The 24,285-nt window shown below is 39.7% G+C and overlaps 1 protein-coding gene across 1 annotated transcript in view; it reads left to right on the top strand.

Moving 5' to 3' along the window:
- Nucleotides 1–23,871, top strand: part of Lcp1 (lymphocyte cytosolic protein 1) — a 48,278-nt gene extending 24,407 nt beyond the window's left edge. Inside the window, exons 5-16 of the mRNA XM_042685864.1 lie at nt 941–1,073; nt 2,330–2,411; nt 5,134–5,299; nt 7,420–7,562; nt 10,803–10,898; nt 11,736–11,931; nt 14,309–14,387; nt 14,912–15,026; nt 16,156–16,289; nt 17,993–18,116; nt 20,153–20,277; nt 21,967–23,871. Of these exons, the coding sequence (XP_042541798.1) occupies nt 941–1,073; nt 2,330–2,411; nt 5,134–5,299; nt 7,420–7,562; nt 10,803–10,898; nt 11,736–11,931; nt 14,309–14,387; nt 14,912–15,026; nt 16,156–16,289; nt 17,993–18,116; nt 20,153–20,277; nt 21,967–22,099 (1,526 nt within the window). The 3' untranslated portion in view covers nt 22,100–23,871. The remainder of the gene's footprint in view (nt 1–940; nt 1,074–2,329; nt 2,412–5,133; nt 5,300–7,419; nt 7,563–10,802; nt 10,899–11,735; nt 11,932–14,308; nt 14,388–14,911; nt 15,027–16,155; nt 16,290–17,992; nt 18,117–20,152; nt 20,278–21,966) is intronic.
- The last annotated feature ends 414 nt before the right edge of the window (nt 23,872–24,285 follow it).

Below are 24,285 nucleotides of genomic sequence, written 5' to 3'. Positions count from 1 at the left end.
AACTAAGTTCTTCACAACATTAGTTGACCTGAAAAGTAATCTCAGGGTTAAATACTACTTGTAGTTGCTAAGACAAAACACAGGAACTTTGATGGTTTTTGCTATGTGAAATGTTTGTTACGACTCTGCAAGATTGATTTGCTGTTCAGAGTTTCCCAAACTCAGAATTCCTTCTGAACATAATATACATGCATTTCACTATTTTATTTGGTCCTAAATCTCAGAAATCCTCTGAGAGATGCTTATTGTCAATGATACACAATTTTGAACGCATGAATAGGATATAAGGTATAACTTGAAGTTTTACTACAATTTTTAATGGTTTATTTTTGTTGTTGTTTTTTGGTTTGTGTGCTGGAACTAGGGTTTGAACAGAGCCTTGGGGTCTGGGAGCTGTTCCTTAACTTTTTCATTCAAAGCTGACACTCTACCACTTAAGCCACAGCTCCATTTTCAGCTTTTTGGTGGTTAATTGGGGATAAGAGTTTCAGAGACTTTCCTGCCCAAGCTGGGTTTGAACCACACTCAGCGTCCTGAGTGACTAGGATTAAGGTGTGAGCCAGGGGTGCCTGGCTTACTACAACTTTTAAGATCAATCTATGGCAGTTTTACAGAGGAGAGAAAGATTATATCACAAATTATTTAATTTGTGGCAGTTTCATTATTTTGGTGTAAAGAATTTCAGAGGTGAAGTAAGACTTTTCCATGGTCATCTAATATTTCAAACAGCAGGTCTATAAACAGAACTATGCCTTTTATTCTGTAGATATTAGATCATGTTTAGTTTTTAAATTATACCTTGTTCTTTCTAATTATTTTTGATACTTAGATATAAAAGTGTGTGTATATTCCTGTACATGAAAACCTGAGATGCATCTGGGTAATGTTGTCCTATCCTATTTTCTCCTTGCACATAGTCATTTTAATCATTTATTCACAGAGGAGGAAAAATATGCTTTTGTCAACTGGATAAACAAAGCGCTGGAAAATGACCCTGACTGTCAGCATGTCGTCCCAATGAACCCAAACACCAATGATCTCTTCAATGCTGTTGGAGATGGTATTGTCCTTTGGTAAGTAGAATTTTCTTCTCGATTTCCAGGGAATTGCCCATTTTCTGCAATGTCAACAATTAAGTGTGTTTATCCTAAGCTATCTACCTTTGGCGCTCAGCTGTTCTGGGAATGCTTTTCTGGACTTTCAGTTCTCTGGGCCCAGGAAAGCAAACCAATTTCAGAAGCAATTTATAATGAAAAGTATCACATTGCTATTACTTAGATGAGGAGGAAGGGCGCAGGGTGGATAAAGAAGATCAAAAGCATCAATAGACCTGCAGTAATACAGTAATACAAGGTCAAGAGCAATGACATTTGGCACATGCACTACTTTGCTTCATCTGAGCATGGCCCGCCATGAAAAAGGAGAAAAGCAAATACACTTGAGAATGGCAGAAGGATAATAGTAATAACCCAATGCCAGCAATATCCTTCAGCAGAGGGACTATTGAGGATCACATACAACCCTACAACTCAAATAATGAAGGCAGCTGGAACAGGGGATCTCTGAACACAATGCCAGTCAATTCAGAATGGTATTTCTGAAACCACCTCTGCAGTTCTTAACAGCTTCTCTGGAATTGAACACTAGATTGTGTTCTTCTGGCTCCAACTAGTTATGACATTCAGAGACATGGCTGATTATCAGTGATTCATTTCTACAATTCTAGCTACTCAGAAGGTTGAGATCCAAGAGAACATGATCCAAAGCCAGCCTAGGCAGAAAAGTCCATGAGACTCCATCTCCAAAGCAGGGCAGGAGGTGTTGGCTCATGTGGTAGAGTGCCAGCTAAAGCAATGATCCAGGCCCTGCCTTCAAACTCCAATACTTGGAAAAGACAAACAATAGAGTTATTGTGTGATTATTAGACATATTAATCACTTGTCAACAGAAATGTAGATGTTATATAACCTCAGAAATTAGCAATAATATTTTCTATAGTGAAGAAAGTGTTATGGCTAAGAAAATAGAAGTGGGGGTGGTAGCTTTGGTGGTCTAGGGCAATTCTGCACCGTTTTGGGTGAGTCACTGGGTTAAGATTCTCATTGCTTGCCTTAGTTTATTAGTATAGCTTAAAAGACATTAACCTTCTCCACGGGTAGTTTAAACCTAACTGAAGTAGAGTTATTTGTTTTATATTGAAATCCTGGGTGCATAAATCATGTTGCTGACATAGATGTTCACTTATGAGGTTGCTAGAATTCAAATTCAGTGTTTTTGAGCTCTGCTACGCAGAAGGTGGCTTTCTTTAATTTCATCCTTTCTCTTTCAGTAAAATGATCAATCTTTCAGTGCCAGACACAATTGATGAACGAACAATCAACAAAAAGAAGCTTACCCCTTTCACTATTCAGGTAACTTTCCTCATAATTCCCTCATTCTTTCTTTCCTTCCTTCCTTCCCTTCTTTCCTTCTTCTTTTTCTTTTTTTCTCTCTGGGCCAAAACTCAGGGCCTAAGAGCTGTTCCTTTGTTCAAGGCTAGAAATCTACCACTGAGTCATACCTTCACTTCTGGATTTTTACTAGTTAATTGGAAATATGAGTCTCACAGAATTTCCTGCCCAGATTGGTTCAAAACCATGGTCTTCAGGTCTCAGACCCCTGAGTAGCTAGGATTACAAATGTGAGCCATCACTGCCTGGCCTCCCAAACATTATTTTTAACATAGGGCTGGCTTGGAATGAATGGATACCTTCACTACTGCTGGATCATCTTTTTATCTGAGTTCCAACAGGATTCCCCAAACCTAGGTGATTTGTCATAACTGATGGGGACAAAAAGACACATTTTTATCTAGTTTTGTAATTCATGGAGAGGCAAGTAAGGATGTTGATTGGGTGTTAGTAGATGGAAGGTTATATTTTGTTTTGGCCGCTTAGGAATAAAGTCTACATTGGCTAACGTTTCCTCTCTAACTTCCTGGCAATTTTTCTTTGAGTTGATGCCAAATGCAGAGCATTTAGCTGAAAAGATACCTTTCTAAGAAATGAGGGAGAAGGGAGAGCGGGAAGTACTCTGGCAGCTTTCTCAATGATGCTGGCCACAGCCAAGAGCATAATAAATAGAATTTGCTTTTATTCTTTCAATTTGTTGATTAACTGGAATAGAGCCAGCATGAAATAAGCTATATTTCTATCTTCTTATGTCCCAGTATTTTATCATCCTTGTCATTCCCTTGCTCAGAAACCATATCTTAAATCTTAAATCATGAATAATACATTACCTCCTATTTGGATATAAGTGACCCTGTGGACTTTTAAAATAGAAGTGGTAACAAAAACATACTTAATGTTAAATTTATTTATAACGCACCATAAGTAAAAGCAGCAACTTTTCTTTCTGATTGTACCAGGGTTTTGAACTCAGGCCTTTGAGCTTGCTTGGCTTGCTTATTCAGCTGGTGCTCTACCACTTTAGCCATACATCTAGCTCTACTTTTTGCTGGTTATTGTGGGATGGAGTCTCTCAGTTTTTTTCCCCTGCCTAGGTTGGATTCAAACTATAATCATCTTTATCTAAGTCTCTTAAGTAGTTAGGATTATAGATATGCATTAGAGGTGCCTGACTCAATCTTTTCATGCTTTAAATGCTAAGGTAAGAGCTCTAATATTTCTGATGGTCTTTGTTTTGCTTTTAATTTGTCTTAGAAACATCTTCTAAGCTGGTCTCTGGTGGCTCATATCTGTAATCTTAGCTACTCAGGAAGTTGAGCTCTGACCATTACAGTTCAAAGCCAGCCTGGCAGGAAAGTTCATGAAAATCTTATCTCCAAGTAACTTCCTGAAAAAGCCTAAAAAACCACTTGAGCTGTGACTCAAGTGGTAGAGCACCGAACTTGACTTGAGTATAAAGCCTAAGGGACAATACCCAGGCCCTGAATTCAAGCTTTACTTCTGGCACAAAGAAACAAAATCTTCTCTTTCTCTCCCTCTCTCTCTCTCTCTCTCTCTCTCTCTCTCTCACACACACACACACACACACACACACACACACACACACATTCTATTCGTAACTGATATTTTGATATCTTCTTTGTGGATTTAAGAATAGTATATGGATTTGAGACTGAAGACTCAATTGGCTGTTCAAACTGTGAATTATACTACATGAATTGTTACTCACAAGCACATACAATCTCAAGCACACTTAATGAACACTTAATGAATTGTCCTATTTAAACCCCTGCATTGTTTTTTCTCCATGAACTTGATCTGAATTTTTTCCATTCCATAGTACTCAACCTACAAGTCAAAAGATAATCACTTCAACTTTTACTCTCTTTTATGACCTTAATTGATACCACTGATTGTCTCTTTAATGATGGCCAATGACAGGACAATGACTTCCCCCACAAAGGTGCCCTTTTATTCCAGGCTAACATACTGAGTGCGGGCCTCAGCATGGAGCAACAGTGACAACTATAAGACCCATTAATTGCCTGTTGTCCAGCACTGGCCTTCCATGCAAGGTTGATTCGACTGAGCAGGCCATTGTGTAAACTCAGTATCTGGATTACTGGATTTTTGCCTTATTAGGAATCACTGCTAAGCAACAAAGAAATCATCTTATAAATATGTTAGAAATAGTTGCATGAAAGAAAAAAAACACATTAGAATACTTATCTTGGTATAATCCCTGCTTTCACTGTATTTGATGTTGGTATAATTTGTGGAGTGGAAGGGAAAAAACAAATCGTTTAAATAGGGATACAGGTGGATCCATTGCAACAATGAGATGTACAAGTCGTTATGTCGAAAACGAACTTTACAACTCTGGTGTTGGGGGGGTGGGCGGGGGGAGGCTGGAATGGGAAGGGAAAACAAAGGAGGAAGCAACAATGCTTGATAAGAAATGTACTTGTTATCTTGCCCATGTAATTGTAACCCCTCTGTATGGTATTTTCACAATAAAAAAAAGAAACAAAAAGGAATCACTGCTTTTTCCCAGACTTACAGTCAGAGAATATTATGCCTCTAGGCCTGTGAACATTCGAGAGAGAAAATATATCTACCTATCGGTACTCATTTGGCATCTGCAGAATGAAAGAACCACGCTTGCTTCTGTTTGCTACCTTAGGAAAATTTGAACTTGGCTCTGAACTCTGCCTCAGCCATTGGGTGCCATGTAGTTAACATAGGAGCTGAGGACCTGAAGGAGGGAAAGCCTTATCTCGTCCTAGGACTTCTGTGGCAAGTCATCAAGATTGGGTTGTTTGCTGACATTGAACTCAGCAGGAATGAAGGTAAGTGCAATGTTCCAGATGTTAGAAGCGGCATGGCTTTCTGTTCATGTCTGGGTTGGGGACGACAGGAGGTAGATGTCAGGAATAGTAAAGTGTACAGAATTTCTCAGTTAGATTGAATCTGTGGTTTTAACCTAACAGACTATCCATCCTACCAGACTTTTGAAAAATGGCAGAGCAAAAGCTTCTTAAGACCACAGGCAAATAATGATGCTTGTTTAGAGTCTACAGCTCAATCTAACTGTCTGGGGCTTCAAGCTCAGGAGCTTTCCTCAAAACTCACCTTGCTTAGATACTTCATGACAAATAAACCTAGCTATAGTTTGTATTTTGTGAAGCAATTCACATTCACGTCTGTATCTGTACTAGATGAGGAGAAGTTTGGGTCTGTCAAGACTAGAAAGACCAAGACTTCTTATCAGGACTAGAGAGGAAGATGTAGGCCAAAGGATACAAAGTTGAATTCATGTAGGAGGAATGAAACTAAAGACATACAGTACAGCAATGAAGACTATGGTTAATAATATTGTATTATACACTGGGAATTTGAAAAAAAGTAGGTTTTAGGTTCTTTTATTACCAACAATAAGGAAGAAATGAAAGTAATTTTATGAGATATTGGGGTGTTAATTTGCTGGATTGTAGCAATCATTTATGTGTATGTCATGATAATTATATCAAACCATTTTGTGATATACCTTAAATCTATACAGTAAATATAAAAATTAGAAAGACTATAGATAATTACATTTAAGGTTTTGAAATTCAGAACTAAATATGTAGCTGTAAGTTGTATTCAATCTTCTTGTCATTTAAACAGCAATGGGCTAGTTATATAGATAAAAGTACTAGCCAGGCACCAGTGGCTCACACCAGTAATCCTAGCTACTCAAGAGGCAGTTCAAAGTTAGCCCAGGCAGAAAAGTCCATGAGACTCTTATCTGTAAGGAACTACTCACAAAAAGCTGGAAATGGTGCTGAGGCTCAAGTGAGCTAAAGCATCTGAGGAGAGAGCCCAAGCCCTGAGTTCAAACCCCTGGACTGGCAAACAAACAAACCAAAAAACCCAAAAAACAAAACAAAAAACCTTGATATGTAACCAACTTTCAGCTTTTAGGTACAAATCTTCCCAATATGAAATCTGTATTCCAATTTTAATTTTCAGTTATACATCCTTTTAAATGTATACATACAAGGCACAATAACCAATGAAGATTCATGAGCTATCGCTTGAAAACCAATATACTAAACAATCAAAAGAAGGGGGGGGGGGAAACAGCAAATGGGGATCTTAAACTCATGCAAAAGAATATTGATTTGCAAATTCAAATCGGCTAATTTTAAACCTTTTAACTAAGCCAAAAAAAATCCATCTGGGGAAATAGGAGAGTTGATTAAATTATTGAGTTGCTATGATTATGTAGGTAAGCATTTATAATATAAACTATCCATGGGACTAGAGAAGAGAACACAGTCATTATTACAAAGTCAATCACTTGAAAAGTGTTGTTACTTCATGAAATGTGGCCTGATAGAACCAGCAGAGGATTTTGAGCCAATGGTCTTGGTTTTTTTGTTTCTGGTTTTTGTTTTGGCTATGCCATAGTGTCCATAGGCCTACCATTGAGTTTTGGAGTTTTTTTTTTTTGGGGGGGTGGGGGGCATGTGCCTTGTCCTGTCCATCTGAAAACTGAGAATTCACATTACAATAGTGAACCTTCTTTTTTTTTGGCAGTTGTGAATCTTGAACTCAGGTCCTAGGCACTGTCTCTGAGCTCATCTACTCAAGGCTAGTGTTCTAAAGCTTTGAGCTTCAGCACTATTTTTGGCTTTATAAGCATCTCACATTCTTTCCTGCCTGGACTGGCTTCCATCCTCAATCCATAGATGTCAGCCTCTGGAGTAGCTAGGATTATGAGCGTGAGCTCCTGGTGCTAACTGAACCACCTTTAAGAAATAATAACAAAGTATTTATTTATTCCATGGGAAAGTCTGTAAGAAATTTATCCCAGTGAGATGCTGCTGCTAACTTTCTAGCAAGGTTTCATGAATATTATAATGAACATCCTCACCCCACAAAAACCAGTATTTATTGTTGTTTGTTTGTTGTGTTTCTTCAGCACTGATTGCTCTTTTGAGAGAAGGGGAGAGCCTGGAGGATTTGATGAAGCTCTCTCCCGAAGACCTCCTGTTAAGGTGGGCTAATTACCACCTGGAAAATGCAGGCTGCAACAAAATTAGCAACTTCAGTATTGACATCAAGGTAGGAAGAATGGCTTTGAACTCTAGTAAATTGCTGCAGGGAAACTACCTTAAGAGAGAAAAATCAGATACTGAGCCTCGTGTTTTCAGCAGCTCGAGCCATAGTCTGGTTTTGTTTGGAGCTGTTCACTGTCCTCAAGAAACTAGCTTCAGCTTTTCTTTTCTTTTTTTTTTAAAGCTGCAGCTTTTCTTCTGGGCCACACACACATCTACCCAGAGTCCTGGTGCAGCAGGGTGACAGATCTCACTTAGAGTTTCAGTGGTAGAAAGCAGAGGGACAATAGAGGGTAAATGAGATGATACAAAGGAGATAAAATTCCTTTTAGGTAAAGAGGAGTAAACACAGAATGTCCATTTCTCTGTTATATAAATGGGCACATCTAGTAAAGATGCCTTTTGAAAAACTAAGCGAAGATTATGCTCCTAATTACACTAGCAACAGCCAACATGGTATCTGCTACAGTCCAGACACTGATGGAGCTCCATTATAAGTTCATTAATTGACTTATCAAACCTTACAAAAGCCCCAAGCAAAGGAGCTCCATACAGGAAAAGGCTGGAGAAGCAATCACCGTGGTTTTCAAGTATATGAAGAGTTCTGTGTCATGTTGAGACGTACCAGGGTAGAAAGCGCTTAAGGAGCAGTTAAGGAAGGTCAGAAAGCAATCCCCATAAAACCAGGTAGGATGTGAAGATGCTTAGAAGGAAAAAACGCTCCAGGCTCCACTTTCTTAAAGATGAAGGAAACTCCATGGGGTGGGGGTTGGGGGGATAGTCATGTGATCTGCCAAGAGTACATAAGGCTTAAAGTTGAGTAAGAGCTTCCAGATGCTGGGCCCAGAGGCGTGTGGAACTCAGGATCAGGCAGCACAGTGACACTTGTAGGTGGAGCACCCTCCATTCCTTAGGACCTCAACTAATTTCGACTTTCTCAATGTGAAACTTCCACTGGTTTTCAACATTTTTCCAGCAGCACCCACCAAAATGAGGTTTAGTGGAAGCAGAACAGCATCTGCCTTTGTACAAAACAGTCAAGCCCAGCAATTGTTGAGCTGTTTAGCCAAAATTAGGTTGTATAATCTCAGCCATACGTTGGCTTGATGCCTTATCACTAAAGGTAAGGTTTTTAAGCGTGTTTAACCATTTGGATGCTTTGGACAGTGTATGCATGACAGGAACATGCTAGCGAGTGAAAGACCCCAGACTCCTGGGAAACTTTCGTCAATGGGAGGGCACCCCAGAAACTCAGACTCCAGGCTGGGAGATGCAATAAGCAAGAGGAGTTTTATTTGACGTTTGCGCAAACGGTCTCTCTGCCCCGGCAAGGGAGAGAGCCCTGAGCAGCGGTTACAAGCCTTTTTAAAGGCAAAAACCACAAGATTAACGCATAACACAAAGCATCCCATGATTGGTCCATTTAAAGGTCACCATCTACACCAACAATCACTTTGCCACGCGGGAAATTTTGTAACACTCTTTGTAAAATGATTGGCCCATGGTTGGTTTAAGGGGGGTTTACATGGTTACAGGCCTGTGATTGATTAACATTTGGCCTAGTTTGCTGGACTTGCCAGGTGGTCCTTATCTTGGGTCCTTATCTTGGGTCCTTATCTTGGGTCTCATTTATCCATTTGGGGAATTTACTTGTTTGTTCTTTATTTACAACTCCAGAGCTTGTCCCAGGGCTGACATCTAGACTCCGAAACTTTTTATTTATTTCCAGGGAGGGGAAGGGTCAGTGCTAGGGCAAGCAAGTTTACAGAAGCAAAACCAGCAGTTAGCAATTGTAAAATGTAACTCTAATTTTTAATCTTTCACTGAGCATGTACATAGTGTGTGTATACCTGTTCTCATGGCACACATGAGGGCTGGGCTGTCATGTGTATGTCTGAGTAGCTAGCACTGTCAGGAAGTAGTTTTCAATCACATAGAATCATCAAAGAACATCCATACTAGATAGAGTGAGTGGATTATTAGGGTCAGATGAAATGTCTATTAGCAAAACTAAAAATTGTAACATGTAATAAATGGAAGATTTCATTGGTGCCTAATACCTGTGTGAAATCTTCAGCATAGCTGTAGATATAATAAGAAGGAACGAGAGAGAAGAGAGGTGGAGGGGGTAGACAGACAAGACAAGAGAGATAGAGAGAGAAACAGATCTGTTCCTCCCTTTGTAATATCAATGATCAAATTCTCTCATTCTCTTATTTCTAATATCAAAAGTGATAAGCATACTTCTAGTCAACATAGACCCTACTGAATATAAAAAACAAAGCAACAGAGCTGATTTTCCATCTTTAAGAGAAATTAAGGTGATTTTTAAATAAATTACTTGACATTCTGTATGCTTTCATTGACTAAGAATGTTTGAATTTTAAAGACTAGTTCTGAGAATTCTTATCAATAAACATTCAGAATCAAAACTTAAGAATGCAAGGCCAGGGGCTGGAAAGGTGGCTCAGTGGTAGAGTGCTTGCCTTGCATGCGTGAGGCCCTGGGTTCGATTCCTTAGCACCACATAAGCAGAAAAAGCCGGAAGTGGTGCTGTGCTCAAGTGGTAGAGTGCTAGCCTTGAGCTGAAGAGCTAAGGGACAGTGCCCAGGCCCAGAGTTCAAGCCCCACAACCGACAAAAAAAAATTCAATGCCAATTTATTATAACTAAATATATTTTCTAGTTTCTAGATAAACTTTACAAGTACTTGTCATCATATTTTTCTTTTTACAAAAAAGGCTTAACGCTTCAATTTTCTGTCTTTGAAATCTTTTCTTTTCTTTTTTTTTTTTTTGCTGATTGTCCACTTAAATGTATTTTTAAACTCTGCTTTAAACGTCTGTTTCCTTTTTCTGTCACTTTTTTAAAAAATGAAACCTTAGCTGACTGACTTCTATATCAATATAAAGGTTTATATATTTTTTGTGTACAATTTAATGCTTATAAGTGAGATGATTTTTTTCTCTTCAATATAAGAGAATAATATTTGCCTCTTTGGGTTGTCTTTTGTATGTAAATTGCATTTTTATTTGTTAAATTCCTTTCAAAAGGGAAGCAAATATGATATTTCAACCACACAAATAAAACATTCAACTTAGTGAATGTTTCTATACCTTGTTACTTAAGTTACATTCTAAATGACAGTGGAATAATAAATAAAATCTATGCCCTTGGGAAATTATGGTTGTGCTAAGTATGTAATTAATGGTGATGTTTCAAAAGTGTAATTTCTTCATTTTTCACAGGACTCAAAAGCTTATTACCACCTGCTTGATCAGGTGGCTCCAAAAGGAGATGAAGAAGGTATTCCTGCTATTGTGATTGACATGTCAGGACTGAGGGTAAGGCCACGCCACAACTGTGTGTAGAGAATACTGTGTTACTGCCTCTGTGTTGGTCATTCCATGACTCCCTATGACCTGTACTTTAGAGTTCTCCTTAAATCTGTCTTCAACTTTTGAGCACTATTACTGGTTTTTGAGAAGTGTGGAAAAACTGAATCTAGAAACAAAACATAAAAAACTGAACCTTAGTTAAATGCCATATACCAAGCTAGCAATTCTTTGTACATCCCTCATTTCATATAACACCAACCTTAGTCTGAATGCTAAAACTTTAGGATTTTCTTAGCCAGGCACCAGTGGTTCACACCTGTAATTCTAATTATTCAGGAGGCTTGAGAGCTGATGATGGAAGTTCAAAGCCAGCCCTGTTAGGAAAGTCAGTGAAACTCTGATTTCTGATTAACCACCAAAAATCCAGAACCAAAGCTGTAGCACAATGGTAGAATGCCAAAGCTGAAGGGCAGTGCTGAAGCCCTGAGTTCAAGCCTGTGTGTGTGTGTGTGTGTGTGTGCACACACGCACACAGTGGGCAAAAAGAATTGAGATCAATGTAAATGATAAGACCCCAGAATCTATTGAATTGCTTTAAAAACAGGGTCACCAGCTATTAATCTTTGAGCTCTGTATAAGGAGTCTTAATTACTTAAATTCTAAGGTTACTTTGATTTGTGGCTTTCTGACTACTGTAACTTTCTGAAGGTATGTAATAATGTTCTGCTAGTAAGTGTCTATGAAATACCAAGCATCTCAGTGAGACTCCCATTCCTTTGTCACATTATATGTATTCACACATCCCTGGAGAGCCACGACCTAGGAACGCTCTTTTCATTGCAGGAGAAGGATGACATCCAGAGGGCAGAATGCATGTTGCAGCAGGCAGAGAGGCTGGGCTGCCGGCAGTTTGTCACAGCTACAGACGTTGTCCGAGGGAACCCCAAGTTGAACTTGGCTTTCATTGCCAACCTCTTCAACAAGTACCCTGCTTTGCACAAACCAGACAACCAGGATATTGACTGGGGGGCCCTTGAAGGTAACTGTAACCCAAATGCTTACATTGTTCTGAAAAACAATTCTGATCGAAGGGCAATCCAAAATCACCCCTAAGCAAATGCAACCCCTTCCAGTGTTCAAAGAGCCATCAATTCACTGATATATAACAGAAGAAAGAAAAGAAAAGAAAAAAAGAAAGAAAAAAGGAAGGAAGGAAGGAAAGAAAGAAAGAAAAAAAGAAAGAAAGAAAGAAAGAAAGAGGAAGGAAGGAAGGAAGGAAGGAAGGAAGGAAGGAAGGAAGGAAAGAAGGAAGGTCAACTGCAGCCATCAGGAATAATCAAATACAATTATATCAGAACCATTATACTTAGGCTTCATCCATTATCAGAACTGCATGGTTTTGTGTAGACAATATATTTAATTTTGGGATAAAATAAATTCTATGATACAAGAAGTCTAATTTATGTACACAGTAGATGATGTTAATTCCTACAGACAAGAATGCCCACCATACACTGGCTAAAGTAACATTTTAATTTTAATTTATACAAGGTTATGCTTACTAAGTTTTTCCATTTAATTTTTGTTTCTTTGGTTTAGATTACTAATGCATAGACTGGAATCCTGACATTTGTATTTTGCTCTAAGATGGGACAAATGGCACATAGCTGCAATCAGCTTCCATAGCTAAAATGCTCACTTATTCTCTTTTTCATCATGAACTAGTTCTGTAAAAAGAATTCAAGTCAAAACCAATATTAAGTAAATGTCACCAAAGCAAGAAGATGTCAGGTGTGGGTTGAGCCCTTCCATGTGCTTTTCTAGCACTGGAAATGCAGTATTGGGTACAGGTCCAGCATTATTGCATTTGAATCACTGGACCACCCCTGGTCAGGTGTTTATGTGTTTTGCTGATCTCAAATCTGTGTGTCAATTCCACTAGTCACTCATTTTCAACTGTCTCTTGGGCATCACTGTTTGGGTCCTTTGCTATCTTTTGAAATGAGGCATATTTAAAAAAACCCAGAACGAATCATTTCTCCTATTCCCCATTGCTTTCACACCCCACTTCCTAGCCCATTTGCTCCCCTTTAGAAATTCTCCCTGTCCATTAAGCACTAAAACTACAGAGTTTGAGTCCCACTATGGTATCAGTCTCTTCTTTACCCTTTCAATCTATGATGTCAACAAATACTAAAATTCCTCATCTGGGATATCTTCTAGATTGTTAATTTTCTTTCCTGGTCTTCTGGCTGGGGAAGATACTGGTGGGCTTCATCTACCAATTATTTTGTTGGGTCTTAGGGGCCTATTCCTCCATTCATCAAGCACTTCATTGTGTCCCACATGCCACTGCCAATCCTATCCACTCTGCATTTAATTTAAATGCATATCACCTCCCAGCAACTCTGCACATGGCTGCCAGGCACATCCCAGCCCAGCATTCCTTATCTTCCAATAGTAATAAAATATGAATCTATAATGACTGGCACGAATATATTAACCCAATCTGCTACCTGGCATTAAAAGATCCCCAGTTCTGATTCCAGCCTCTGGGCACCTTATTACTGTGTTCTCTCCTAGTTAGCACCCCACAGATCCATTCTTGTTCTTGTTAGTAAAGACCTAGCCCCAATCCCCTACTCTTGTCTCGTTAATATCCAGCTTTTAAAATAGCCTAAAAACTAAACCTCAGAGTTGAGGGCCAGTGTCTCGTGCATGTAATCCTAGCTATTCAGGAGGCTTAGAGCTGAGGATTGAGGTTTGAAGCTAGCCCAAGTAAGAAAGTCTGTGAGACTATTATCTCAACTACCCAAAAGCCAGAAATAGAGCTGTGGCTCAAGTGGTAGTATGCTAGCTGTGAGCACAAAAGTTCAGTGTCAGTGCCCAGGCCCTGAGTTCAAACCCCAGGGTTGGTACACACACACACACACACACACACACACACACACACACACACACACACACACACACCACACACACACACACACACACACACACACACACACACAAATAAAGTTCAAATTTCATCCCTCTAGATTTAGCCCAAACTATTCGTGTCTGTCTCTGTTGATCTCTACTTTGTATGATCTCTGAGGGGAAGACAAAAATTCTTGTCTTGAGGCCACCTCTGAACTGTTCTTCCACCTAGGATGTTGCACAATATTAACAGTTGTTATAAAATACTCATTAAACTGAAATGGAGGGAAAATTTAACCCAGGATAGTGACCTTCATCCATTCAGCCAACACATATACTTTTCTTATTCTGTCTCTGTCTCTGTCTCTGTCTCTCTCTGTCTCTCTGTCTCTCTGTCTCTCTCTCGCTCTTATCTATAGTATTCTTTATTAAACTTAGCTCATAAGATCTGCTAGAGTCATAGAAGAGCTAAAAATAACCAGTCTTTATTAATCTAGGAGAGACAAGGGAAGAACGGACATTTAGGAACTGGATGAACTCCCTGGGAGTTAACCCTCGAGTCAATCATTTGTACAGGTGAGAATAGCTGAGACCCCATCCCCGATACGAGACACAAAGAGCATAGGATTTCAAATATGGCTGTGGTATGCATTCTGTTCTTAGAATATGTGTTTTTTATGGAGGAGGGGGTCACGTTGATCAGCAGATGTTGAATGTTCAGCTGAAAAGCTTCACTGTGTGTTTAATACAACAATCATACTGCAGCAGAATGACAAATTCACTCTGTGTGGCAAGCCTGTAATCTTCTCAAGATCAGCCCAAACAAGAGTGTTATCTTTGCAGTTAAATGTCTCCTATGCCATTTGTTAGGGCTATGTTTCTTCTTTCTGGAACAGTGTATGTCCTCGGAAGGGGATGAGGTAGGCCATCCTGAGAGGGGAAAGTTCCCTAATCCAGTGTCTGCATCTCTAGAGATAGAGCTACTCTCATCAAAACTTCAGGGTTCTTGTGAATGTGCTGATATTTAAGGAAGTGCCTGGTGCATTGTAGGTTATGAAGAAGTGTTGGATATGTGAGAATTCTTTTTTGTTTTTGTTCAGTGATTTATCAGATGCCCTGGTCATCTTCCAGCTCTATGAAAAGATTAAAGTCCCTGTGGACTGGAACCGAGTAAACAAACCCCCATACCCCAAGCTGGGGGGCAATATGAAGAAGGTATTTATATATATGTATATATATAAAATGACTGTTTTGATGTTCTGTGAGGCAGTAATGCTATCACCTGCAAGAGTTCTTTTCAAGTACTTTATCAGGCAGCCAAACTTTGGTAAGTAGTGTTTATCCAAGGATTAAATTATAGTAGAGGCATCAGAAACCTGAGTAGGTTTATCAAAGTGAGTCCATTATTTCCATTGATTACTTACTTATAATTCTATGTAGGCTGTCTTTAAACAAGAGCATGTAAAAATTCTAATTAAGATAATTAGAGCAAGCAGAGCCACAGGGTTTTTCCAGACCCCAGCAGGCTCCTCATTCCAATTTTCTAAAGAATTAAGGCTTTGTACTGACAGCTTGACTGGTACAGTTTGTCTACTGTCAAACAGTGGGAACATTGTTTTGTAACAACCAGCTTGGTACAGCCATTCCTGGCTGATGAGAATCAGTGTGATTTTTAGTGATCCATGAGTGGCCATGAAAATATCTGCCCTCCACATCTATCTGCTTTGTATTTGTACAGTGGAGAATACACAGTGTTCACACTAATCTCCATGAATTCAGCTTTTTAAGCAATATTGCAGGTAACTGAGGATGACTATCTACTGTGTATCACATGTTCTTAATTATGAACTTGTTCTAGTTTTAAGGGTCCATGGGGAAGCTGGGTACTGGTGGCTCTCACCTTTAATGTATTTACTCAGGAGGATGCGGTCTGAGGATTGTGGTTTGAAGATAACTTAGGCAGGGAAGTTGAGAAACTCTTATCTCTAAGTAACCACTACAAAGCTGGAAGTGGAACCGCAGCTCAAGGGGCAGAGTGACAGCCTTGAGAGGAAAAAGTTAAGGGACAGCGCCCAGGTCTTGAGTTCAAGTCCCACCCAATACTAGCACCAAAAAAAAAAGAGAGGGTAATTTAGATGTTTTTGGTTGGAGGTAAGGAGTTTTATTTAAGGAAAGATGAAAAAGTTCTAGCTCACAATCCTAGAATTATAGGAAGCAGTAGAGATTACAGAGATTATCCAGTGTGGTATTAAGTATTTCATTCTGTATGGTTTTTTTTGCTATTTTTGCTATGTATTTATGAGATAATGACATTAAATGGTTTTTCCTTCTGCCTCCTTAACAGCTGGAGAGCTGTAACTATGCAGTGGAACTGGGGAAGAATCAAGCTAAATTTTCCCTGGTTGGCATTGGCGGACAAGATCTCAATGAAGGCAACCGCACCCTCACCTTGGCCTTGGTCTGGCAGCTAATGAGAAGGTAGCATAGCTCCCAGGATTGACTGTTTCTAATGGTTATTTGACCTAGTAGTATACAGCAAATTTTTACAATGTGATGTAATTCTATGAAGCTGTATTTTAAGTGAAACTTAGTAACTAAGTTTCCTATTATAAATGCTATCTATCTATCTATCTATTTATCTATTTTTTAACAGTCCTGAAGCCTTGAGCTTAGGGCTAGACATTGCCTCTGAGCTTCTGTTGCTCAAGGCTAACACTCTACTACTTGAGCCACAGTGCCACTTTCAGCTTTTTCTGAGTAGTTTGTTGGGAATAAGAGTCTGATGGAGTTTCTTGCCCAGGCTGGATTTGAACTGCGATCCTCAGATCTCAGCCTCCTGAATAGCTAGGATTATAGGTGTGAGTCACCAGTGCCTGGCTTCTATTAATATTTTTAAACATTTAACCTTTTTCATTTTAGTTCTAATAGTTTTTATTTCAGGTATTGTGAAGAATCTGTTGTTACATTCAAAAATGTTTTAGATGATTACTTTATCTTGATTAGTTTCATACTTGTATCATTATGGAGTGACCTTTCATGCTTGGTAAGATTCTTTTTTCTGAAATTTATTCTTTTCTGTATTAATATAGCCAACTACTGCTTCCTCTTGATTAGTGGTCAGTATGACATATATTTTCCTACCTTTCTACTTTTAACTCCTTTGTGGAAGTAACAACTACCTGTTGGAGGGATTTGAAGATGAGAAAACCATGCTATATAGACCCACATATTGGTATTTCTGGTGTTCTTCCTCACTTTGTATAGGTTTACATTTCTATACAATATAATTTTCTTGTATCTGGAGTATTTCTAATAGTTTAGCTCTGTTGGTGATTGGTTCAGCTTGTATAGATCAACACAAAGTCTTTGTTTTTGTTGGTTGATTTGCACATGCACACTCTGTGTGTGTGTGTGTGTGTGTGTGTGCTGAGACTGGAGTTTGAATTTAGGACCTGGGTACTGTCCCTTAGCTTTTTGACTCAAGGCTGACACTCTACCATTATAGCCAGGTTTTTTTGGTTTTTTTTTTTGTTTGTTTTTTGTTGATGTTGTTTTGGATCTGGTTGTGGGGCCTGAACTCTGGGCCTGGGCGCTGTCACTCAGCTCTTCAGCTCAAGGCTAGCACTCTACCACTTGATCCACAGCACCACTCCTGGCTTTTTTTTCTTTTTGCTTATGTGGTGCTGAGGAATTGAACACAGGGCCTCATGCATGCAAGGCAAGCGCTCTACCACTGAGCCACCTTCCTAGCCCCTTAGCCAGGGTTTTATTTCCTGCTTTTTAGTGGTTAACTAGAGATAAGAATGTTAGGACTTTCCTGCCTGGGCTGGCTTTGAACTGTGATCTTCAGATCTCAGCCTGCTTAGTAAGTAGCTCAGGTTATAGGCTACCATGCCTGGAAGTGTCTTTTGCTTTTTTTTTCTTTTCTGTAGGATTCTTCTCTTACTCTTGTTCTTCCTGCCCAACTTCACCCTGCAAAGACCCTGCTTAGAAGGAAGTGCGTGCTTTATGCTTCATCTTAACCACCATCCATTTTTATTTTAAGGTAGTAGAAGAATTAATGTTGTTACATATTGTTCGTTCCCTCCAATATAACGAATAGTATCTTGATCATCCTCTAAAAAGAAAAGAAGTTTTTCAACAACTTTTCTCCAGAAATTGATCTTAACTTTTTTTTTCAGGTACACACTGAATATGCTTGAAGAAATTGGTGGTGGGCAGAAGGTCAATGATGACATTATTGTCAACTGGGTAAATGGGACATTGAGGGAGGCTGACAAAAGGTCCTCCATCTCTAGCTTCAAGGTGAGTTTTACTCCTCCCTTTAGAAGCCACCTGAACTCCATGCTTGTCTTGATTGTCTCCATTATATGTTAAATGACCTTCAGAGTTAGACATTTTAGGCTCTTCCTCCTGTACTGCCTATTACTGTTTTAATGTTCACTGACAAACTTCTCATCACTTTCTCCCATAATGGTTTTTTTTTTCTTTTCTACTTTTTTTTTTTTGTCCATCATGGGGCCTGAACTCTGGTCCTAGGCGCTGTCCCTCAGCTCTTCAGCTCAAGGCTAGCACTCTACCACTTGAGCCACAGCACCACTTCCAGCTTTTTCTGCTTATGTGGTGCTGAGGAATCGAACCCAGAGCCTCATGCATGCAAGGCAAGCGCTCTATCACTGAGCCACCCTCCCAGCCCCTCTACTTTTTTTCCAGTACTGGGATCAAACCTGTACCTCACACTTGCTAGACAAGTGCTTTACCACTAAGCTACATCTCTGCCCCATCATAGTAATTTTTTAAATCACCATATGTAACACATCATTTAAGCCTTGTTCTTTGAAAGGAACATAAAATATAATATTTTTAAATGCATATACGTCTATGGTTCAGAATTCGAACATAATGGTGAAATATAAAATCCTTAAAGATGGCCCATGTAAATAGCCCCTGATCACATCCTTGTATCCAAATTCCATTTTAATAAATAACAGCATGATATTTTATTGAATTTCTAACCTCATTCACACAATAACTGGCTTCTTCCTTAAGGTACCTGTGTACTTGGTCCATATTATGATAATATCTATACATCTTAAGTACAATTGTCTAGTTTAAAAGTCAGGACTGGAGGGCTGGGAAGGTGGCTCAGTGGTAGAGCACTTGCCTTGCACGCATGAGGCCCTGGGTTCGATTCCTCAGCACCACATAAGCAAAAAGAAAAAAAACGAAAGTGGTGCTGTGGCTCAAGTGGTAGAGCGCTAGCCTTGAGCTGAAGAGCTGAGGGACAGCGCCCAGGCCCAGAGTTCAGGCCCACGACTGGACTCCCCCCTCCAAAAAAGTCAGGACTGGAGGAAGAACAGCTTCACAGGAGCCTTGTTAGGGCCAGTGAAGGCAGGTGATCAATCTTTTGTGGCTCATGCCTGTAATACTCACTACTCAGGAGGCTGAGATCAGAGGATTGCAGTTCAAAGCCAGCCCAGACAGGAAAGTCCATGAGACTCTTATCTCCAATGAAGCTAGTGGTAAGATACTAGCCTTGAGCACAAAAACTCAGGAATAGTGCCTATGCTCTAAGTTCAAGCCTCAGGTCTGGCACAAAAAAATATACCTTTTAAGATAAACAATTGAGGGCTAGGAAGGTGGCTCAGCAGATAAAGCTGGAAGTGGAGTGGCTCAAGTGGTAGAACACTAGCCTTGAGCTGAAGAGCTGAGGGACAGCGCCCAGGCCCAGAGTTCAGGCTCCTTGACCAACAAAAAAGAAAAAAAAGGAAAAAAAAAAGAGAGAAACAATTGAGGCTGGGTGCTGGTGACTAATGCTTATAATCCAATCTACTTAGGAAGCTGAGGATCAGGGTTCAAAGCCAGTCTGTGAGGTTCTTATCTTCAACTTAACACACACACACACACACACACACACACACACACACACACACACATGACATATGTATCTTGAAAAATGTTCCTCCCTCCCTGCACAAAGAAAGATCAAATTTCTGTACCTTAGGGCTCTGATGACAAGAGAAATAAACTGAGACAGTGCCAAGTGACGTGTGAGGCACTGGCAAATATTAGATAGTGTCTGTCATTGTATTTAATCACACAGTGGCAGTGGCTCTCTTTCCTCAAGTTCTTCTGGGAAAAGAGCATCTACTGTTACCCATGTTACCTGCCATCTCTTCTTTACCCCTGCCACTCACTATGGAATAGTTACTCTACATGAGACAGGGTATTTCTGACATCCTATTCTCAAGCCCCAGGACCAACACACTCAAAAAAGAAGAAGAGCCATCTACTTGCCTTGAGCTAAGTGGAAGTAAAAGCTTTCCTTTCTCTTTATGTAGGACCCGAAGATTAGTACAAGTCTGCCAGTCCTAGACCTCATTGATGCCATTCAACCAGGTTCCATTAACTATGACCTTCTGAAGACAGAAGATTTGAATGATGAGGAGAAACTCAACAATGCAAAGTATGTACATAAACCTGAGATAAAGGAGGGACACAACTACCAACTAAAGAGTTGCAAAGTCTAATGCCAGTACCTTTATGTGAACACCCTGGTTTTTTTCTAGTCCTGATCTGTAGCCTCATCATTATTTTATCCATGCTGATAGAAGGAAGCAAAACAGACACGAGAACATTCTTGTAACTGATGAGCAAGTCTGTAGTTTTATAAATCAACTTCCAAATCCTAATCTGGAGAAGATTTAAAAAAATAAAGTTTGTGCCAGCCAGGGAAGTTCCAAACACAAATGCCCCATTCGTGAATACCCATGGATATGAATAGGCAAGGGTTAACGGAACACCAGACTCTTCACCAGCTGGTGAACAGCTGCCATGGGCTTTACCCCTCACAATCACCTGCCACTGAGAATGAGTGTCAGTGGATTATAGTCTCTGAACAGCCAGACTTTGCCTGTGGTCTGCTTTTTTACATAAAATTTTATTGGAACACAATCTATTCATTTCATGCTGCCTATAACTGCTTCTCTCCTTACAACAGCAGTGTTGTAACAAAGTTAGTTGCAACAGAGCCTGTAAAACCTGAGATATCTACCTCTAAAGAAGTGCCTTTCTCAGAACAGGTCATGTTGGCCACTGGGCACTGCCATAACCAAGTATCACACAAACCAGGTGATTTAAAGCAACAAGTCTTTACTCTTCCATGGTCCTGGAAGCTAGAAATCCAAAAATCAAGCTGTTATCAGAATTGGTCCCTTCTAAGAGCTCTAAGGAAGATCCTGTCCCCTGTCTCATGACTCATGCCTCTCTTCCAGCTTCTTTTAATGGTCAGCAATCCTTATTATCAGCTTATATATGCGTAACTCCAATCTCTGCCTGTACCTCTAGTCTAACATCATGGTACAGTGTACACTGTTTTTCTGTGTCTCTTTTATTCTTACAAAGGTATCAATCATATTGTATTGGGACCCCACCCTATTCCAGCATGGCTTCTCTTGATTACATCTGCAATAACCCTCTGTTCAAAAAAGACCACAATCAGAGATGCTAGGTTTAAGACTTCAACAAATCCCTTTGAGTGAAAGGACAAAAATTGAACTCTACGTCAACCAATGACTGAGCTGAGTGGCATGTACCTGTCATCCTCAGCAATGTGAAGGTATAAAACAAGATCCTAACTCAAAAAATAACCAATGCAAAACCAGGCTGGAAATATGGCTTACCCGAAAAAGCACCTACCAAGCAAGTACTACCAAAAAAGAGGTTCTATGGCTGAAATAAATTATACATGCTTTTTAGCATCAATTCTTGTTCAGTTTTCAGACCTTTTCTTTTTTTTAATATATATATTTTTTATTGTAAAGATACTATACAGAGGGGTTACAGTTACATTTCTGCCACACTGTGTTGCCCAACAGAAAGCTAGTAGCGTGGGTACCAAAAGTGACAGAAGCTGAGGATATTTCTCACAACAAATACTACATCTGATCATAGTCTCGAGGCTAGACAGCAAGACTGAGGCTTTGATGGGAACTTTGTTGAACCAAGATTTGCCTACATGGACGGGGAGATGTTGATGATCAGTATGAGCGAGTCCAGGACTGATTTGTGCATGTAGGGTACTGAGAACCTGAGCAGTCCCCTTCGTTTGCTGTTGCTTAAGCTTTCTTCATTTGTCCTCTCTTCTTTCCTTTAGGTATGCCATCTCTATGGCCCGGAAAATTGGAGCAAGAGTGTATGCCCTTCCAGAAGACCTGGTTGAAGTGAATCCCAAAATGGTCATGACAGTGTTTGCTTGTCTCATGGGGAAAGGGATGAAGAGGGTGTAGGGCCATCCAGGCAGGCGAGAAGTCAACGTACCCAGCACCAGTCGCTCTGAGAATGCAGATGAGGACTATTCAAGCCATTCCAAAGTTTGCAACTTGGTGACACTATCTAAGATTCCAAAAAGTGCATATTTGCTAGCCAAGTAGCCTTTCTATACTTTACAAAAATGCCTCTTTTTTTTGCTGAAGACACAATCTCCAACAAATTTAATTTTTATTCCTGATTTATTTTTGCTTTTTTTGCAAATCAAGAGGAAAAAAGGAAAAATAATTCCAGGTACCCTCCTGCTTTTGGCCATTAGGATAGAAACTGCTGTTATTAATTTTGACATAATTGTCTGTTCAAAAAGTGAGGACAGTGGAAAGGCTGTTACTAGAGGATGACACCGGATCTGTGACAAGCCACCTGTCCTCTTCCTTCCCCTTATCTGTGAATTTGCTTCACAGACCCATCTCTGCTGTGTGGCCCACCTCTTCTTCCCATCTTTGTCCCTTGGCCCCTTGGAGCATCTGAGAAACCAATGAAGCTATTAGGGTCCCCAAAGTCCTGGTAGCCTGTAGAAGTTAGCCGCATCATCAGAGCTGTTCTTTACCTGAAGTCTCAATGGTTGCCAGTTGTTGTTTTATCATTTGTAAGATATCTTCTGCTTTTAACTCTAGGCCTTGCACTGAAGACCTAACATCTTGAGTATTGTGTACTCTTGAGTACTGTGTCCTCTTGAATAATGTGTTCTCAGGTGGATTTTTTTTCTTTTTCTGAGACCCTTGTTTTTGCTCATGCTCATTGATTGTCATTCTACCACCTGGGCCACACCTCCAACCTCTCAAGTAGATTCTTAATGGTAGCAAGAAAGGTGTAACTGAGAAGGCGACCATTAGGGGGCAGCATAGAGCTATCACTAAGCATCTACTTTTGCTTTTTCTTTTTTCTTTCTTTCTTTTTTTTTTTTTCATCTACCTTTAAGAATACTGTTGCTCCACATATTTAATCTTGCTTATTAGATGTTAATTATGGTATGGAAAAATGTCTAGTAACATGTGGAAGCAATTCTGCTTCATTATTATTTGCCTTTAGATATCAGCAAATCTCATTGCTTGCTGGGCCATATTATCAATGTTTACTTTTTTGGTACTACAGAAGCTTTTTGCTACCCCTAGTCCCCAGGAGGAGGAAGTATGTGTCCATAAGCAGTACTCTTCCCCACCTTACATGGGCACACACTCACAGTCTCCTACACAAAGCTGGATATTGAAAGATTGGGTTTAAGAACTACCTGAGTTGCTCTGTGAAGTGCTAATTTATCTTTTTTGGACATGTAAAGAATTTCAAAACATGAGAATCGTATGAATTTAAATAGCCCTAATAGATCAAGCAATATATGTGAAACCTTCTGAATGCTAAAAGTCAACAGAGCATGACAATCCAACACTAGACTCCCTCTGTCATGGTAAAGAGATCAATAATGAGATTATCTTCTCTAGAGGTGGTATGATGTAATGGAACTTAGCCATTTTTTCAAAGCAATGTAAATGCAATACCATGGGTCTAGTGATGGGCTCAGGAAGCCAGTATATATCTTCTACTAGCTCATCCCCAGAATTTCTGCTGCATCTGAATGCAAGATGATTAGCTTTGACTTTAGTCTGAACTTTAAATAGTCTCAGACGATTCCCTCCATCTGCCTCCAGGAAGGAAGAATGTTAATTGCCTTAATTGAACATGAAGATTAAAATAATACTGCAGAACTTTCCAAATAAAATATTTCTATTTCTGAGTGTTTCTGCATGTTGCCTCTGAAGGTTGAATAAAGATGTGTTCGAATTCATACGTTCCTTCATTCAGCTGATAAGGATTGAGTGCTGACTATCTAGGAGTCACTGTGCAAGATTGTCTGTCCAGAAGACAAGAATTGTATTCAACTGATTGGAAAAGACAGCCATTAACAGAGCTCAACCTAAGGTGTGATATGTGGTAAAGGGCCCCAGGTGAGATGTAAGCTTATGGCAGGAAACTCACAGAGGAAAGTTTCAGGCCCACCCTGAAGGATACCTTGCTATTGGAGAGGGTAGAAAGTTGAGACAGGAATTCTTAGAAACACATTGAACTCAATCAGGAAGATTAGACTTGGGGACTAGTGCAGAATAACTCCTTGAGCAGTATCTTTTGGATCAGCAGTACCTGAAGTCTC

The sequence above is a fragment of the Dipodomys spectabilis genome, unplaced genomic scaffold, assembly GCF_019054845.1.
Source record: "Dipodomys spectabilis isolate Male_0828 unplaced genomic scaffold, ASM1905484v1 ptg000095l, whole genome shotgun sequence".
Classification (NCBI taxonomy): Eukaryota; Metazoa; Chordata; class Mammalia; order Rodentia; family Heteromyidae; genus Dipodomys; species Dipodomys spectabilis.
Note: the sequence above shows the minus strand (reverse complement) of the source record. Positions and strands in the feature narration are given on the sequence as shown.